Genomic DNA, 20,454 nt, shown 5'->3' with positions numbered 1-20,454 from the left:
GAATCTCATTTAGGTGATTTCAATGTTCTAAGATTTTCCAAGTAACTAATAAGAAATAACAGCAGAGACATATGGGAGGAAGACATTTCGCTAGTCATTTTACTTAAGACTATGAAATCCTATTACTGGAATTTGAAGATCAGTATAATAGAAAGTAGATCAATATGCAAAAGCGTGATTTATAAATTAAGAAAAAAAAGACAAGGGGTTCTAGGTCTCTATTTTGTACAAAAACATAGCACATGGTGGATTTTTTGCTGATTTTAGAGGCAAATGTAACCACATTGGGTGAGATGGATGCACTTCTTATTTTCCATGGAGGCTGTGTGTGGAGATGGGAAAGTATGAGGAAAAGATGAAGGATATTGGCCTGAACTATAGAAAAAGAGAAACTTGCAAAATGAAAGTGATTTGAAGAACTTTGGAATTCTGAAACCTGGAGATCAAATTTGGAGAGGGAAAATGGAAGATGACTTGAGAAGCTAAAAAAAAAAATCTAAAAACAAACAAACAAAAATCCCAAGAGCTCAAGCAGATAGATTTCAAGGGTTGGAGCTGAGGAAGAAGGAATCAAGATGATGGAGAAGGGTTTGACATTAAGAAAAAATGACTAGAGTAGAAAATTAAAGGGTAGTACAAGTATCCAAAGGAGAGAGGAGAAATATTTAAGAAGAGAGTAATTGGCAAGACGATGATAGACTTTCATGATAGAAGAGAAAGGGGGCAGCTGGGTGGCACAGTGGATAGAGTACTGGCCCTGGATTCAGGAGTACCTGAGTTCAAATAAGTCCTCAGACACTTAACACTTACTAGCTGTGTGACCCTGAGCAAATCACTTAACCCCAATTGCCTCACCAAAAAAAAAGAGAGAGAGAGAAAGAGATAAAGGAAGTTGGGCGTGAAGGCCAAATTGCTAATGAGGTGTCACCTCTTCAGAAATATCTAGACAGATATAATGATGTCTGATAAAAGAAAAAAAAAAGCTGACCAACAATTAAAGGTATCCCCAAATACCTGTCTCTGAAGAGTGTGAATTCACCAAGACTAGAAATCCAAAATCAGATATTATTAAATGTGCTGTAAAATTATGGGTAGAAATTGATTCTCTCTTTGTATTGTTCCAATCAAGATTTTGTAATTTTAACTATTGAGGCATTGATGTTTCTTAAGGATAAAGATTTTCTGCATCAGGCTAATATTTTACTCAGTAATTTCCTTAATGCAGCAATAACATCTTTGTTTTTTAGGCTGTATATCATAGGGTTAAACATAGGGGTCACAATGGTATAGAAAAGAGAGAGAACTTTTTCTATTCCTGATTGGCTCGATTTGGGTATTAGATATGTGATAATACCAGACCCATAGAATAAACCCACAACTATGAGATGGGAAGAACAAGTTGAAAAGGCCTTTCGTCTCCCAGTGACCAATGGCAACTTCAGAATGGTGGTGATGATTTTGAAGTAGAATCCTAGAATGATGATAAAGGGAAACATTCCAAGAAGCACAGCAACAGCATAGACAGAGAATTCTTGCATAGAGGTATCACCACAGGCCAACTTTAGCAATGGAGGGACATCACAGAAAACATGATTGAGTTCATTAAAACAGAAGGGGAGAGAAATTACCTTATATGTCTGTAACAATTGTCCAGGAATCCCAATGATCCAGGAAACAACCACTAACTGGACACACACTTTGTGGTTCATGATAAGAGGGTAGTAGAGGGGCTTACATATGGCCACATAGCGATCATAGGCCATCACAGCCAGAAGGAAGCTCTCAGTGACTCCCAGAATAAGAAAAAATGAAAGCTGTATAGCACAGGCTATCAAAGAAATCGTTCTGTTCTGTGTCCAAAGGTTTGTCAGCATTCTGGGAAGAGTCACTGATGTGTAACAAATTTCCAAGAAGGAAAAGTTACCCAGAAAAAAGTACATGGGAGTTTGGAGAGTTGAATCAACCGTGGTAATGACAATGATGAGGCCATTTCCTATGAGGATATTCATATAGATAATCAATAAAATTGCAAATAGAAACACTTGGAGTTTGGGAAGGTCAGAAAATCCCAGAAGAATAAATTCCACTATGACAGTGAAATTTTCTTTTGCCATTTTTTCTGTGTATTCCATCTGTGGACGTGATGAATTCAGGATGGACAAGTCATTTCTCTGGGTTTCAATTTCTTTTTTAGAAAATTAAGGATTATAGATTAGGTCATCTCTAAAGATACTGCCTACTCTAAAACTCTACATTTTAGATTCTCCAGTCCCCCTCAATTGAGTAGCTCTCAACTTTATCATGCGAAGGCCTATTTGAATCTCTAAAATTCCTTCAGAAATGATGGAATAGAAGTAGGACACTCGGTCTTTGTAGCATGGAGAAGGTGCCAAATTGACACGAGCACTGTAGAAAAAAAAATAAGAGCACACAAAGGACTCAATATAGGTTATAATCTTTAAGAACTTGGCTTTGGGGGCGGCAGCTTGGTGACACAGTGGATAAAGCACCAGCCCTGGATTCAGGAGGACTTGATTTCAAATCCAGCCCCAGACACTTGACTCTTACCAGCTGTGTAAACTTGGGCAAGTCACTTAACACTCATTGCCCTGTTTAAAAAGGAGGAGGAGGAGGAGGAGGAGGAGGAGGAGGAGGAGGAAGAGGAGGAGAAGGAGGAGGAGGAGGAGGAGAAGAAGAAGAAGAAGAAGAAGAAGAAGAAGAAATAGTCTTTGTCCCTCACATTTTCTACTCCATCCAACTGTTATGCTAATAGAGTTCACACAGTCCACTCTTATTCTTACCATTTTTGCCATTTACATGGTCTCCTCATCACCACCCCTGCCATCTGCAATTTCAATCACTTCTTTGCTCATTCAAAGGAGTCACCAGAAGAAGAGAGTGGATAGAGAGCAATGGAATCATAAATCTTTGAGCTCAAACCTCACCTTTGACACATCCTAGCTTGGTGATTCTGAACAAGCCACGAAAATTCTAAAAAACACAAGTAGTTGTCTATGATTAAAAGTTATAGAACAATTGTCAATTTGATTTGGTAGAAATATGAGTCGCTCCTATTGCCTAGAGAGAAGAGTTGGTGTAGAAACCTACATTGGAATATGTCCCAGATCAAGAATTTGAATTATTGTTAACATCATCATCCAAAACTTATTTGTCTTCCAGCCCCAACTCAGCCTAATTTATTTTAAAATATGAAAAAGAAACTTCCTCTTTTTTCATTCTCAAATCTCCACCAAAACAAAACAAAAAACAAAAACAAAAACCAACCAACCAAACAAACAAAAAAACCTTGTCCCCAGAAAAAGAGTGGATTGTTCTAGATCTGGGTTCTCTAGTCATTTTGTTCTCTATATCCTGTTTGTATTCAGTAAACCTCTTGGCATTTCCTATACAAGATAAAAAAGGGAGGTGAAATCCAGAGTTGACATGCATATGTATTGAAGAATAAAGATAAGAGAAGAGTTAATTGAAAAGAATAATGTACTCATTCAAAAATTATTCTCCATAGATTTTTGTCAAGAGTCTCACACACTTTGCCCGGGAGCCCCCAGATTGACTGATCTCTAAGATCCCCTTGGGTTCTATCCGTGAAAGGAATAAATATTTAAGTAGCACTTACTTTGTGTCAGGCAATATAATAAGTACTTTGCAAGTATTATCTCATTTGCTTCTCAGAACAATCCTGAGATGTAGATGCTATTATCCCATTCTACCTCTTCCCAGGTTTTCTCAACTGTAAAATGGGATAATAGCATCTACATCTCAGGATTGTTTTGAGAAACTATGGCGAATAATTTGTGAATGAGTACATTATTCTTTTCAATTAACTCTTCTCTTTATCTTTATTTCCTTTATACATATGCATTCCATACTTGTGCAGATACTGTCTGAGGTCTATGATTCTTGATTATAAAAAAAAAAATCCTGAATTGAATTTTATTCATAAAGAACTGTTTTGAAACAATTCAGAAATGGAGTAAGAAGTATAACAGCTTTAGAAAAAAACAAAATAAACAAACAAAAAAGAGCAGAGCCCAAGTGTCCTCAGTTTCAAGGAGATAGTGAGCTGTGTAGAGTGGTCACATAAATTCAGTGTAGCCAAAAGAACATTGTATCCCTTTGGAGCAGAAGGACTTTTGTTTGTTTTCTGAATAGGCTCTAAAATGTTCAAATAACATTCAGCAATTCATTTAACCTTATGGAATCTCAGTCATTCCATCAGTATAATAAAGGGATTAAGCATATGAACTATCATAATGTATGATATGGAGATAAAAAGTTAAGTTCCATTTTCCAGGTTCTTGCCAATGATTACCATTAAAGCAAAATACTACTTTACTTTGTGAATGAATGAATTAATGAATACCATTTCTAAAGAAACATTAAGTCAATTAAGTCACAACAGTCAAACTTGCATTGCTGGACAGATTGGGTCAAAGGCAATCTTGACATGAGCTGCAACTACCCCCTACACCAGATATTGTCTTAATACATAGAATGACCACAACATTACAAACAAAGGCAATGAAACATGGAGTTACTCATTCAAATAATTATATTATTAAGGCACCATAGTTCTCTCTCTCTCTCTCTTTTTTTTTTTTGGTTTGTTCGTTTGTTTTTCTTGTTTGAGTTGGTCCAAATTCTCAAGATTACAGTTTTGTGGAGCTGCTCTATCTCCAAAATCAGGCCAGTCACCTAAAAGTTGATTCTATTGGTAATGTTGTTGTTGAGTAGTTTTAATCATATCTGATTATTTACAACTCCATTTTGGGTTTTCTTAGCAAAGATACTGAGGAATTAACCATTTTTTTCACTAGTTTATTTTACAAATGAAGAAATTGAGACAGTGTGAAGTGACTTTCTCAGGGTCACACAGCTTATAAGTGTCTGAGACTAGATTTGAATTCAGAAAGATGAGTCTTCATGATTATATTCTGGCACTTTACTCACTGTACCACTTGGCTGCTTTGATTCTATTGTTAGAATTATGAAAAACAAACAGAGAACTTGGGCTCTGAATGCCCTCTACCAGGCATCTAAGATGTTGAAGGAAATGAGCCTTGGTTTCTATTATAAACAATAAGTCCTCCATGACTTTGTTCACTTTTCAAAGTATATAGTTTCTTCTGAAAATCACCAGTAATAAATCAAAGTGTATGTACTGAGTCATGGGTCAAAAGAATAAATATTACTTAAGTAATTTGTTCTCTACTAAGAATAAAGGAATATAATATATTTATATATCATATCATATTATTATATATAATATCATACATTTATTTTCATTTATACTTAGTAAAGAAAAAAATAAGTAATGTCTATTCTTTTGACCCACGAATCAGTACCCATGCTTTGATTTATGGCTGGTGATTTTCAGTAACAACCTATTACTAACACTAAAAATATCACCACAATTCCTTGCTTTAATGATGGAACATATACATTTGTAAACTTTTATCCTGACCTTGATGTTGTTTGACCTCTTCATGATTGTAATCTGAACAAAGTCCACCTAAACTAGAGAGTTGCATTGAAGTCTCAGTAGACACGTCTCCTGGCATTATGTATATGATGCCATTAACTTTACCAAACCTTCATCCCTGTCTAAGGATATAGAAATTAGAATGTTCTATTCTAGAGCTAAAATGATATTGTCACAAAAATAGACAAAAGAAAAACCCACCCCTGAAATCAGAGATATAAAAGGTGACAGTAAAATAATACATTTTTTTTCAGAAAGAATAATACAAAATTCATGTTTCTGGCTTTACTTAATACTGTTAGAATTATAGCAAGTACATGAGACAGCATAGAATTTTGGATAGATAATTGACCTAGGATCTTCAAGAAGATTTAGGTATATGCCCTGCCTCAGAGACATATTATCTGTGCTATCCTGGAAATTTTTCTTAACCCTCAAGATCCTGGACAACATTTTAAAGTTGCAGGAAAGGTATTGACATGTTTGTAGAAGGAAATTCTAATGCTAACATCATCACAAGTATAGTCTTCAGAATAATTCTTTTTTGTGTATACATTTATACATGTACATGTATATTTCCAGGGGCAGTCAGCATGAGAGAATGGATAGAGGGCCAGCCATGTAATCAGAAAGTGTTGAGCTCAAGCCCTGTCTCAGCCACATCCTTAGTATATGACTCTGGGCAAAGATCTTAAATGTTTTGTTACAGAGCTCTCTAAGACTATAAGTGCAGGACAATTGTGAATCCAATTTGACAGAAAGAGTTACCTTGTCAAGAGCTCCATACACCAATGAAAGCAGAAGTCAGGTGGAGAAAAATAAATCTACCTGTCTTTTAAACATTAAAATTTGCCCTCTCAAAAAAAAACAAACGAACAAAAATTATCCACAAACTTCCTTCTAAAATTGTCCTATAAAAGCTGTTAAAGCTGTTTAAATAGGCAAGATTCCTACCATGCCTTCCTCTGTGGGGATAGCTTCTCTCCCATGCCATTTCTCATTTCTTAATGAGAAGTCAGATCTTCAGACTCTAACCCCAGGGTTCTAAGCACCCATTAATGAATCAGCATAAGGTGGTACAAAAATTGCTGGAAACAGTTTAGTCTCGTTCTACTTACTACATATGTATTATTTGCAAGTCATTTCCCCTCTCTTACTTTCAAGTTCATCATGGGCAAAATATGGATAATGATACTATCACTCCTTACATTCCAGGTTTGTAGTAAGGAAAATGTGTTGAAAAGGGTAAATAAACTATTTTGTCCATGATAGTCATCAATACAGTTCTCTTCAGTTCATTGGAAGAGCACTCCCCCCAAAGTTAACCAGATCTTTTTTCTTTTTCTTTTTAAAATCTTGGTGTGGAAAGCAGCATTAACGATGAACCTGTCCCCCATGACTGGGAGGGAGACTGGAATCATCTGTTGTAGAATAAGGCAGTGATAAAATACAGCAAAGACTATGTGAATAAAGGTCTTCTGATCAAATGAGATATTTGCGGAGCACTTATCACAGTGCCTAGCACATATTTATTCCTTTCCTTGACAAAAAAACAGAACAACAAACACACAAAAAAATCCAAAACAAAAACCTGTTCTTTTCTTACTTTGTTCCATGATAACTACCATGCCTCATGTCTCATCCTCCCTTATAAGTCATAAAACAGGGTGAACAAAATCAGTATATATGTCTAACAGTATATCTGTATATATACATATGCCTACATAAACATATAAAAAACCTGTATATTGGAATGTATATATAATGCACATATCTATGCCCACACATACATAGATGTACACACATACACACATACATACACACATACATACATACATACATATGTATGTACATACATACATACATACATATGTATGTACATACATACATAAGAGCTTGACAATGGTGTGGGCTTAGTGGTCCTGGAAATGGTGCAAACCTAATCTGCATACCAATATGACACTGATTATTAAAGATGAGATTTCATTTGAGAGGTAAAGAGAACCATAGCAGTCTTTTAGCCCAATTCAATGCTTTTAGAGAATCCCACTTAGGGGAATTGACTTGAATAAGGTCACATAGGTAGTGATTAACAGAGTTATTAATTAAACTCTTTTCTTCAGTTGTAATGAGACTCAGGCTACTTTTCTATTATCTGCAGGAAAAAATGAAAACTACATATTCAAGTATTGAGAACCCCACAATATGATATCCACCCACTCCTCCATATCACATTATATTTCATTCTTTTTGTTTTCTAGACAAACTGTCATAGAGGTGTTCCAGTCCCTCCCTGCCTTTCTCCTTCTTTCCTTCTATCTGGCCCTAGGGCTATTTCCCAATTTCTCATCTATGAATTTGCATTCTCCAGTGATACGTAAGCTCTTTGAAGCTAGGTCTGTTTCCTGATTTCCTTTTTATTTCCAGTGCCTAGCAAATTATCTTTCATAAAGCAATCCCTTTATAAATGGGTGTTGACTATGTTGAGATTATTTGAATTGCTCCTCTCATTTAAAATGATTTGGCACATAGTACCAAATATTCTTGGCCTCAAATATCATTGCAGACAGTGAAAGCAGCAATGAAATTAAAATGCACTTGCTCCTTGGAAGTAAAGCTAAGGCAAATCTGGACAGCATGCCAAAAAGCAGAGATATAACCTTGCTAACCAAGTCTGTATAGTCTAGGCTATGGTTTGCCAATAGCGATATATGGCTGTGAGAGTTGGACTATAAGGAAAGCTGAGTGCCCCAGGATCCATGCTTTTGAATTGCAGTGCTGGAGAAGACTTTGAGAATTCCTTGAATAGCAAGGAGATCACATCAGTTAATGTTTAAAGAAATTAATTTAGACTATTCAGCAGATGGTCAAATAATGTTTGATAGATAGTGTCATGAACGCAATGAACGTGAGCTTGGACAGACTTAAGGAGTTAACGGAGGATAGAAGGGCCTGGTATGCTGTGGTCCATGGGGTCATGAAGAGTCAGACACCACCACCACTACCACCACAACAACAAAATCAACAATAACCATTACATCCCTTAATCTAGTTTATCCTTTGTGAAGAATTTTCAGATTGAGCCCATGTGAATATGGTTGTATTGATATAGAAAATCACATAGCCTCTGATCTTGTCTATCTCAAACAGACCCTGCTCTTGCTCTGTTCCAAGCCACAGCTACAGCTCTGACCTTGTCTGTCTCAGACAGGCTCTGGCCTTGAGATACCCCAGCTACAATGCCTCCCCTAACCACTAGGTGCCACTATGCATCCTTTGTTCAGTGAATAACTGACCTCATCTTCATTTGATGAACTTGTCACTTTAACACAGCTACTCTTTTTGTACATAACCAGGTGGGCTACAAGACTCATTGCTCATTGTTGGAGGGATGAAATCCTCTCCCTGAGTCTGCACATAGTAAACTCTCTCTCTCTCTCTCCACCTCAAGTACCTGGCTGAGTATATTCTGCATCAATTGTGCCATAACAGAATGTGGGGGAAAGAGGGGATGTGTGGAGTGTGAGCTGTGAGGGATTAGAGGGAAAAGGCACAGAGATAAAAATGAAGTATAACCATATATATTTGTTTGTTTGTTTTTGCAGAACAATGGGGGTTAAGTGACTTGCCCAGGGTCACACAGCTAGTAAGTGTCAAGTGTCTGAGGCCAGATTTGAAATCAGGTCCTCCTGAATCCATTGCCAGCACTTTATCCACTGCACCACCTAGCTGCCCCCCATACAACCATTTTGTAGAGAACAAAAGTCAGGAGAATTTGGTACAGGGGAATGACTTCAGGATTGGGTGTCTGAATTTATGATTTCTTTTCCTAGCCATCATTTGCTGCCTTTGCAGACTTGGACAAGTCATTTAGCACAGGACTGAGCACATAGCATGGACTTAATAAATGTTTATTGACTGACTCACTAACAATGTCTCAGTTTCCTTTCTTGCAAAGTTTCTACCAGGCCCAATTCTATTATTGTGGGGTATTAATCACGTATGTTGAATATAACACCCATAATAATTATCCATTTTTCCCCTGAATGTGTAAATGTGACATGAAGGACTAGGTAAGACATCAATGGGAAAGGAATTATATTAGCCTCTTAACTAATTGTAGTATGAAAAAAAAAAGTTTAGCTTAGACTCTATGATACTCAATTATCTGTTAACAAATAAGACAACATAAAAACTACATGAAGTAGTAGAGTGCTAGACTTGAAATCAGAAAGACCTGGGTTCAAATGTTGCCTCAGATACTGACTAGCTCTATGACCTAGAATAAGTCACTTAGCCTTTTTGGGCTTCCATTTCTTTTCACTGGTAAAATGGAGATGATAAATAAGAGAACCTACTTAAAAGATTTGTGATGAACAAAATAAATAATATATGTAAGGTATTTTGCAAATATTCATACACTGTAAATGCTAGTTTTGGTTAAAATTTCTCAATTATAGATGCTAATAAAGGGAGAAAGATATACAAAATGAAAAAAAATAAAGACTGAGAAAATAAATATTGTTATTTATTCATCAAATAAGCATTTCTCAATTTTCTAATATTTGCAAAGCAGTGTGTTAAGTCCTGGGAAAGAGTAGAAAGAACAAAACTAACAATATTAAACTCTGGAATAGCAACACTACACTGAGGAAAACTGGGAGAAAATGAGCCCATTAAACTGCAAAAGCTGGTAGATGATAAGAATACTTTATGTCAGAAGTATTTTGGGGAAACAATAAGGATTGAGATTGAGAGGGAAAAAAAGATCAAATTATACAATTAAAAGATGTTTGATAAATTTGTAGATATCAGAAAGACAGGATATCATAGTCATATTGTACTTTAGGAAGACAATTCTGGTAGCAATGGAGAGGATATTATAAAGGGAATAATTGAGGAAGAAGGATTAAACAGTAGGCCCTTATTGTAGTTCAAGTAAGAGAAACTGAAGGGAAGTAAGTGGATAGAAGATGAGTCTTATGAAGGATGTTTTGGACATGAAATTGAGAAAACTCAACAATTAATAGACTTGAGCATTTGTAATTGTAAAAAAATCCAATGGGGTAGGTACTTTGAATTCTTGTCCCTACCATGCTTGAGATGCTTCTGAGACATCTATTCCACATACACATTGTGAGGGCCAAAATTTGATATATGGAGCATTAATTGGGTGACTCGCCTACATATTGAGGTCCCAGAAATATGAGGGAACTTTTAGGTTCAACCTCCCCTCTGAACTGCCCTTTTTAGATTTTTCTCCCAGGCCAATAAGAAAGGAGCCTTTAAACTTTAATTCACAAAAGGATCAGATTTTATTACTTGGGAATTAATTAAACAACAAAGGTAAAACTAATAAAAATCAAAGATAAGGAAAAAAGAAATACAGATAAATACTCTTAACTCTAAACTCAGACTATACAATCCCCAGATCATTTCCAATTAAGCTAATTTAAAGGAATGTAGGGTTTTTTGTAATTAACTCACCAGAACCTGGACAGTCTACAGTTGCTCGTGCCACCAGAAAAGCAGTTGCCAGAGAGAGAGTGTTCCAGAAGAACATCTGCCTACCCTCATGGAGCATTCAATCTTCCTCCCCCAAAAGAGAAAGTCCTTCAAAAACAGCCCATGGAGAGTTCTTCTTCTGACCTCAGTAGTATACGTAACTTCAGGGTGGGCCAGTTGTGGCCCCTTCCAAATGAGTCAGCTAAAACTCCAATAATAATTTTATCACAATGATTTTTACCACAACATACACAGACAAAAACATAGATGTGTATTTATAGATGTGTCTCTGTGTGTGTGCATGAGAGAGAGAGAGAAAAAGAGAGAGACAGAGACAGAGACAGAGACAGAGAAAGAGTCTCACATATTCCAAGGACTAGTTGGGAATAATTTCCAAGCATGGGAAAAAGGTGTACAAGAAATCTATTTTCTAAAATAAATATTGGAATAAATGAAGAAAATGCCTATCTACATGTTAAATTATTTGCTTTGTGATTCTATTTATATTGGTAACATTTGTTTCATTGAAGCAATGAAATAATTGTTTTTCATGCTGTATATCAAGGTGTTAAATATTAAAAATATCTTATTTCTGGGGTTGAAAAGTAGAATAGTTTTTTCTCTTCCTATTCATTCATAAGGACAGAATATAGAGTTTTCCAGTTGTGTCTTTTGGTAATGAAAATATAAATTTAACCCAATTTTAAGGGTTGATAAAGGCCTCAGGATCATAATATGTGATATCTTTAGAACATGTGATGACTATATTAGACAAGAGAAGACTTGAGGTGAACAGCAGAAGCAAATTTGAATTGCTCTCCAAATAAATGGAGAGTTTTTGTGTGGAAAATCCTTTTCATATTCTACTTAATTCTGTCTGGGAAAATTAAAAACTACAAATTTTGAAGAGAATTGATTTAAAAATATATCTAACAAAAAGTCCTATCCAAGTATTTGTCACCTTGAAATTTATGATCATATATCAATGAAGACCTTCAAGAAAAGGCTTGGATATATAGGTATGCATGTATGTCTGTATGCATTATATATGTATGTCTTTATGCATGTATGTATTTCTGATATGAGGTAGACGAAATGTTTATTCAGAGTTGGTGGCATGTATGTATTTTTGATATGAGGTAGAAGAAATGTTTATTCAGAGTTGGTGGCCCCTGACATCAGTGTTTCTCCTTTCCCTTCTCTGCAGGGCAGGGATTTAGATGATTATTTTTATTTTTTTATTTTTTATTTTTTTCAAGGCAATGAGTGTTAAGTGACTTGCCCAGCGTCACATAGCTAGTAAGTGTCAAGTGTCTGAGGCCAGATTTGAACTCAGGTCCTCCTGAATCCAGGGCCGGTGATTTATCCACTGTGCCACCTAGCTGCCCCCTAGATGATTCTTTTGAAAAAGTAGGATTCTGTTCAGGAGTCTACTATAAGGAAATTTCCCAACACTTAACTAATTAGAAGTTATCTTAAGTGTTCTGCTTTTAATTTTATTTTTTAAATATCACTAAGTAACAATAATTATTGCTAATTTATAAAGCATTTTTGGTGAAAGGAAATATAACAAACTTTTATTAAATTCCTACTGGTTGTTTGAGGTCTTTAGGGAGGACTAGCCCTTCTGGAGAGAGAGGTCCCAGCCCCTTTTGAGAGCTGTTCACCCACCTTGGGTGTATCATCTGCCCCGCAATTCTCTCCCTTGTGGCTTCAAGAAGCTGTGACGTGTGCAGTGGCCGTGCTACTATAACTGTCTGAGCAGATAGGCTGAACCATTTTGAGGATAACTGACAAGTCTCAGACACATTGGTGAGGTAGAAGGAGGTCTACCCCAAGCTTATGAAGATTTCTCCCAGCAAAATGGGCAAAGGAGAACACTTTACTCCAATGGCCACTAAGGCAGCTGAAACAGGTGCTGTGGAGTGCTTTCAGATTGGTCAGTTATTAAAGATGACAAGGTCATCCACTATATGCTGGGCCAAAATCATTCGTCGTGACTTTTGTCCTGACATTGGACTTCAATATCTATGGAAGAGATAATGAGACTGACAGTTTTGTGCAACTCCGTGTCACTCAAATCCAAATCGTGAGCAAGTCATCATCTGTTGCACCATTGTTCCTCTTTAAAAACAACGAACAGAAACAATAACATCAATAACAACTATGTGCCAGTTATTGTGCTAAGTACTTTATAGAGAGGATCTTAAATTAATTCTTACAACAGCCAATTGAGATCAGGGATATTGTTAGCCCAATTTATCAATGAAGAAACTGAGGCAAAGAGAGGTTAAATAACTTGCCTAAGGTCACACAGCAGCTAAGTTCCTTAGATGGAATGTGAATTTGGGTCTTCATAAGTCATGGCCCAGAAGCATATCCATTGTGCCACACAGCCACCTGTAGACCTCTTTCTAGGTTTGGGAATTCTATACCTGGGTTATTATGAATATATTTTCATTGTTTCTTAAATATTTGAGGATGATTCTTCCTTCAAATGAATTATGTTATTGTTACGTATAGTGATAAAAGTTTCCTATTGGTAGTTTGATTTCGATCTACTGAATCTGTAATTTAGTTATGTATACTATCTTTTTTATTATATTGATATGACATGACTATGAACGCTACTTAACAAATACACATATTGCTACATATACATAAATAGGTACATATATACATATAATATTGTTTTGTTTCTTAAAGTAGTATTTTATATTTTATCTGTATACTTATTGTGTGGTTGCAGACTATGAGAGGAAAGGATAGCTCTTAATTCTTAAAAGTTGTCGATTAAAGATGAACCAAATTTACTCTTTTCTTATGACAAATTTATGGTACAATTGACATAATGCTGAGGATGGAAAGAGGCATCCCAGTGATTTGAAATTATTAGTTGGGAATAATAGCTTTCAAAGATGTCTAAAAGAAGTATAAAAGTGAAATTATGTAATCTACTCCAAATGTTAAAAACACATCTCTAACAACAGCACCTGCTTATTTTAGGATCAATGTGTGAAAGAAATGAAGTGTCCCCAATTCATTGGAAGTCATGGATATTTAACCAAGGAGACTTTGCCCTAACACAGGAAGAATATTCACTGAGAATTCAGTGATGCTTAGATTCTCTGTATGGCCCTTCTGAGACCTCCTCCTACCTGTCTCTATCTAGGGACATATCTGATCAGTATCTCATCAGAATTTGATGACTCATGTGCTCTTAAGCTTTCTCTAAGTTTGAGAGTCATTGATTCTACATAGCTGTGGCTTTTCAAGTCCTTAACTGTTCTGGAGGTGATGTCACAGAAGCCAGAAACAGAGACAGCTTTGTCCTGGATATACCCCATGTATTATGATAAGGTGGTGAAGGAAGTTATGTCCTGGAAATTTAGCCCAAACATGTCCCTGGGGCAATTCTGTTCTATTACATACCATCTTTTTATGGTTAGGGGCTAAGGATCTTCCAGTGCCTAGCTTCTTAAACTATGTCAAACCCCATATGGGGTCATGAAAGTGAATGTAGGGGTCTCTGCAGCCTTGGTTCTGTACATACAACATGCAAACTTTGCATTGTGCATGCCATCATGGGGTCACACTCATGAGAAAAGGGGTCATTAGTGGAAATAAATTAAGAAACCATTTTCTACTTGCAACCCCCTTTTTTTTCTGGCGGGCCAGTGAGGATTAAGTGACTTGCTCAAGGTCACACAGCTAGTCAGTATAAAGTGTATGAGGCTGTATTTGAACTCAGGTCCTCCTGAATCCAGGGCCCATGCTTTATCCACTGCACCACCTAGCTGCATGCAACCCCTTTTTTCCCAAGATATTTTTATGCCACCCCCTGGTATATAAACTGGATATACATAACCTTTACATGACTCCATGTGGTGTCATGACTCACAGTTTAAGAAGCTAGCTTCTAACGTATTTTCTACCACTTAAACATTTATAGGTCTTATACTGATCTCTTGGCAGGGGAAGCACTAACGGGGAAAAAGAGGAAAGGAAAATAAACAAACAAAACCCCACAAAAATATGGAGGAATAAAAGAGTCAGCAATCCCAGACATCTCTTCCCTCCTTCAGAAGGACCAAGTTTTCAGAAGGACCAAGTTTTAGTTCTCTTCACTGGAAACTCCTTGTATCATAAACATTATTAAGGAGGCGGGAAAGAAAAAAAAAAAGACAAAATACAAATTTGGAAGAATACAAAGACCATAAAGCCTTTCTATCCCACTTTAGAAAGACTAAGTGAAAATATGTTTAAATAAGTTCTGAGGAAGGAATAAAGAGTAGTCAGAGTGTAAGACAGAACTATGCCCTGAAGAGTCTGGTCCATATAAATGATTTGTGTTCATGATGACTCTTCTATTGTAATGATGGTAAATTATTTAACTTGAAGAAGCTACAAGCCAAGACTAAAGTGGAGGGAGAGTTGGTGCAAGATTTTTCATTTGCAGATGATTATGCACTCAATGTAGCCTCTGAAGCTGAGATGTAACAACAAAAACACAGCTGTGCTAGCACCATTACCATCCATATGTGCAAACATCAGTCACAGCAAAAGGAGTTTTGAAAACTGTGGATAAGTTCACTTACTTTCGAAGTATACTTTCCACAGATGGACACATTGATAATGAGGTTGACACAAATATTTCTAGAGATGGATCAGTGTTTGTGAGACTCCAAGGGGAAGTGTGGTAGAAGTGAGGTATTAGACCGACTACAAACTGAAGATTTTCAGAGCTATTGTGTCGACTTCATTGTTTTATGCCTGTGAAATGTTGAAGGTATACTAGCACCACACCAGGAAATTAAATTGCTTTCATTTGAATTATCTTAAGAAGAACATAAAGATCACTTGGAAGGATAAGGTACTGGACTTGGAGGCCCTTTCTTGAAGTAAACTTCCAATCATTTACACTGTATTCCAATGGACTGGTTACATAGTTCAAACACCAAAAATACATTTACCTATTTTTTTTTTTTAGTGGAGAACTCACACAAAGCAAGCACTCACATGATAGTCAGAAGAAGCAATACAAGGACACTTTCAAGGTCTTTCTGAATACCTTTACAATTGATTGCATGACATGGGAGACATTGGCACACGAAAGCCCAGCGTTGCCTTATCAAAGAAGGTTCTATGCTCTATGAGTAAAACAGAATTGAAATCGCCCCAAAGAAATACAACAGGTGCAGATTTAGAGAATCCACCACAAATTTTTACATGGGCTATTTGCGCCTGTCCTGTGGTGGATCATTCTAAGCTCATATTCGTATGAATACACTGTAACTTGACCCCTACTTATTGATGTCATTTTGGTGCTCTTTAAGCATGAAGGACAACAACCAACCAACACACAAACAAACAATGTAAGATTTTGTTGATGAACTAGAATAGGACTCAAAACATCAGAGTCACATCAGAGTCACTGATACTGAAAGTCACAAATTTTTTTTTCAACCCGTGTGAAGTGATAATGATGAGTGGAAACAATTCCAGGAATATCAGGGTCACGCGGTACAGACACTTGCCAAATAGGCACAAGTCTGTATTCTTGTTTGTTTGTTTTTGTTTTTGTTTTTTTTTCTGGAGGGGCAATGGGGGTTAAGTGACTTGCCCAGGGTCACACAGCTAGTAAGTGTCAAGTGTCTGAGGCCGGATTTGAACTCAGGTAAACCTGAATCCAGGGCCACCACTTTAACCACTGTGCCATCTAGCTTCCCCCACAATTCTGCATTCTTTTTCAGAATTATCCCTACAAAAATGGCCAAGAGATCCTAAGTCTCTTATATGAATCCTTTCCTGGTAAGTTTATATAAAAGTTCTCACTGTACTGCTACCTATTCAGTATTCCTTGACCTAGCTGACAAAATGTCCCCCACTCCATTTCATTTGGAAACAAGTTAAAGGTCACTTCTATTAGAAATAAACACCTTATCCTTACGGAACACAGTATGGCAACAAAACAAACATCCAAATTAATATTGGACTCATTACCAAGTCCTACCATTCAAAGAACAACTCAAACATGGTTGTTTATTATATGTATAGAGTTCTTTTTTATGACATGCCAGCACTGATCAGAGACATATGATAAATAATATGCAGGATTTTCTCAGTTTGTATCAGTTCAATTCTCTTTACTACATCACTCATTCCAGGTCCTAATCATCTCTTTCACAGAGTACAGTTGTAACCTTCTACATATCCTCACCGTCTCAATACTGTTGTTGCTGTTGCTGTTCAGTCACATTGATCCTGCCTGGCTCTTTGGGAACTCATCTGGTGTTTTTTTGGTAAAGATACTAGAGTGGTTACTGGAATGTTTTGCCATTTCCTTCTAACTCATTTTACATTTGAGGAAAGTGAGACAAACAGGGATGAGTGATTTGTCCAGGGTCACATGGCTAGTAAGTGTTTGAGGTCATATTTGAACTTGTCTTCTTGATCCCTGGCTTGGCTCTCTATTCATTGTGCCACCTAGCTACTCCATAACTCAAGTCTTTCTGCTACCAAATCTATCATTTATAAAGCCATAAAACTGTTATTTCCAAATTATTCTGCTAAACATGTAATGCTTCCTACAGCTAAAACTCCAATGACTTCCTATTTTCCTGGAATTAAAAACAAATTTTAAATATCTTCTCTGGTTTGATTTCTAAGCCTTTCAAATTTTAGGCTTAATCTTCTTTTACAAGCTAATTCACACTATTCCACAATACCCCTTCTATGGTCCCAGACAAATGATCCTTTGTGTTCATTCTCATATTCATCATTTCATTCCCAACTCCATTTCTTAGCATGGATCATCACTCATGCCTAGAATGAACGTCTTCCTTACTAACAACTTGGAATCCTTAACTCCCTAAAGGTACAGTTCAAGTATCACCAACTTCAAAAATTCTTTATTAATTTCTATATCTTCCTGCACTTCACTTAAATTTACCTAGTTTAAATAATATATGTGCATATATATGTGAACATGTACATGCATACATATACATATCTACATATACACAAATACTGTACATATGTGTGTGTATTTGCATATGCATACATGTACACACACATATATGTATGTTTGTGTATTGTTCTTGCAATATAATATATGACCCCTGAGGAAATTGCCTGTGTGAGATAGTTTGTTTATTTTTCTAATCCTAATCCTTAATGTGGGCCAGTTCACACAGTAAGTTTCTTTTATTAAATATTTGGTAATATGCTGAAACATTTAAATGTTTCTAAAGGCAAAAATCTATATGTCAATGATACCCTGAATTGTGTGGTGAGTTACAACAGTCATACAAATTAGTTGCTAAAACCAATTTACTCATAACAACTGCAGATATCCTTATCATCTCTGAAATTCTACATTTTTCTGGGAAAAAAACATTCTAAAGAGGAAATTATATGTTTAAAACTTTTTTTATTAATCATCTTACAAAATGAAATTGACTTTTCACTAAAGTAATGAAAATAGACCCAAATAAAATGCCTGGAAGAATGAGTTGTGAAGCTAAACAAAAAGCAAAAGCAGATAGTAAAGAATAATTTAAAATTTCCCTGAATTTCAATTCTAGTATTCGTTAATAAAACTGTCATTAAAATGAATGTTGTTAACAGAAGGCTTATTTTCAGTTCAATTAACATCAGTCCTGAATTATTTTTTTTTCTTTTGGAAATTTTAGTAGTAGCTGGGGCCAGAATCCATTTATCAAGAAATATAAAACTTATTTAAAGAGCAAAAATGGAATTATATACCTGCTATAGACTCTGCTAACTAAATTAACCTATCTGATCTACTAAAATATTATATAAAGCAATTTATATAATCCAATTAACTTTCCCCTAAGCAAATGTGCAGTCAAATGAATCTAGGAATTCTTTTTCTCATAATTGCATTTTTTAAGGCTTTCTTTACCTCTTTATTTCTCAGGCTATATATCAGAGGGTTCAACATGGGGATCACCATTGTGTAGAACACAGAGGCCACTTTGTCTTGATTCAGGGAGTAGCTAGAGCTTGGTCTCAGATAAGTGAAGATGGCAGTTGCATAGAATATAATGATGGCTGTCAGATGAGAAGCACAGGTTGAGAAGGCTTTGTGTCTTCCTTCCTTTGAGTGCATGTGCATGATTGAGACAAGAATATAGATGTAGGAGGTGAGGATGATGAGTACTGTGCCTACCATATTTATTCCAGCACACATAGAAAAAATGCTTTCATTCATGTGTGTGTCAGAGCAGGAAATTCTAAAGAGTGGGGGACTATCGCAGAAAAAATGATGAATAATATTGGAACCACAAAATGATAAGCTACTTAAATAACTTGTATTAATCATAGAATTAAGTAATCCAGCTATGTAGGCCCCTGAAGCCATCTTTAGGCAGATGGTTCTGGACATAGTAACAGTGTAGAGTAGTGGGTTACAAATGGCTACATACCGGTCATAGGCCATTAATCCAAAGAGGATACACTCTGTAGTGGCCAAGGCAATGAAGAAATACATCTGTAGAAAGCAGCCAGCAAAAGAGATGGTTTTCCTTTTAGACATTAAATCTACCAGCATCTTTGGAGCAATGGTGGATGAATAACAAACATCCGTAAAGGACAAGTTACTCAGGAAGAAATACATGGGAGTATGGAGTCGAGCATCTAGTGTGATGAGCACAATCATTCCAATATTGCCCACAAGAGTGAGAGTATAAATTACCAAAAATAATACAAAGAGGAGAACTTGAAGTTCCCTAGAGTCTGTTAAGCCCAGCAGGATAAATTCAGTTACTGTGGTGTGATTTCTTCCAGGCATTTATTTAATATAGGTATATGTGTACTTTTTAAATCAAGTTTCTTCAGAATATATTGTTATTTCAGATTCCCTACAGAATGAAATGCAGAAATAAGAAACAGTTTGAAGCTGAACTCTAATATCCTGCAAAAAGAAGAAACACAATATTAAATAGAGCTATTGGGTAAAGAAGGGGCCCCAAAAGGGGTGATAACTAACTCCTGGTAAATAACTTCTTGACTTCTTTAACAAAGAATCATAAGAGAGTGTCATATGCTGGAAAGAGCAGTTAATTTGGATTCAGAACTACTTACTGTGTCACTTTTCATAAGTAACTCAAACATAATAAACTTATACCCCCAGTGATTAATAAAAAAGGAAGCCAAACTCACTATCTCTAAGATTACCTCAGATTTTAAATCTAGTGACTTTTGAATCTGAACTTTAACTCATGAAAATCAAGGTCAATAGGGAATATTTAAATCCTATGCATTCTCCATCCCCTCCCCCCAACCTCTAATAACAAATGTGATTCCCATTTTCATCTTTATTTGGTGATCCAGAGAGTTCGGAGGAGAGGAATCACCTTGCTGAAGTTCTCCCAATATTTCCTTAGGGTTATTTTAAGAAAATAATTTTTCTTCCAAAATCA

At 36.1% G+C, this 20,454-nt stretch overlaps 2 protein-coding genes across 2 annotated transcripts; both read right to left on the bottom strand.

The window, feature by feature from the left end:
• Positions 1 to 1,187: 1,187 nt before the first annotated feature.
• On the bottom strand, positions 1,188 to 2,150 carry LOC122731688 (olfactory receptor 10AG1-like). Its single transcript, XM_043971945.1, has one exon. It carries the CDS (start codon positions 2,130 to 2,132, stop codon positions 1,188 to 1,190), a length of 945 nt encoding a protein of 314 aa, XP_043827880.1. The 5' UTR covers positions 2,133 to 2,150.
• A 16,728-nt stretch (positions 2,151 to 18,878) lies between these two features.
• Positions 18,879 to 19,826, bottom strand: LOC122732405 (olfactory receptor 5F1-like). The gene has a single exon (XM_043972533.1). It carries the CDS (start codon positions 19,821 to 19,823, stop codon positions 18,879 to 18,881), a length of 945 nt encoding a protein of 314 aa, XP_043828468.1. The 5' UTR covers positions 19,824 to 19,826.
• Between the last annotated feature and the right edge of the window lie 628 nt (positions 19,827 to 20,454).

The sequence above is a fragment of the Dromiciops gliroides genome, chromosome 6, assembly GCF_019393635.1.
Source record: "Dromiciops gliroides isolate mDroGli1 chromosome 6, mDroGli1.pri, whole genome shotgun sequence".
In the NCBI taxonomy this organism is placed as follows: domain Eukaryota; kingdom Metazoa; phylum Chordata; class Mammalia; order Microbiotheria; family Microbiotheriidae; genus Dromiciops; species Dromiciops gliroides.
This window is presented reverse-complemented; position numbering and strand designations above follow the sequence as displayed.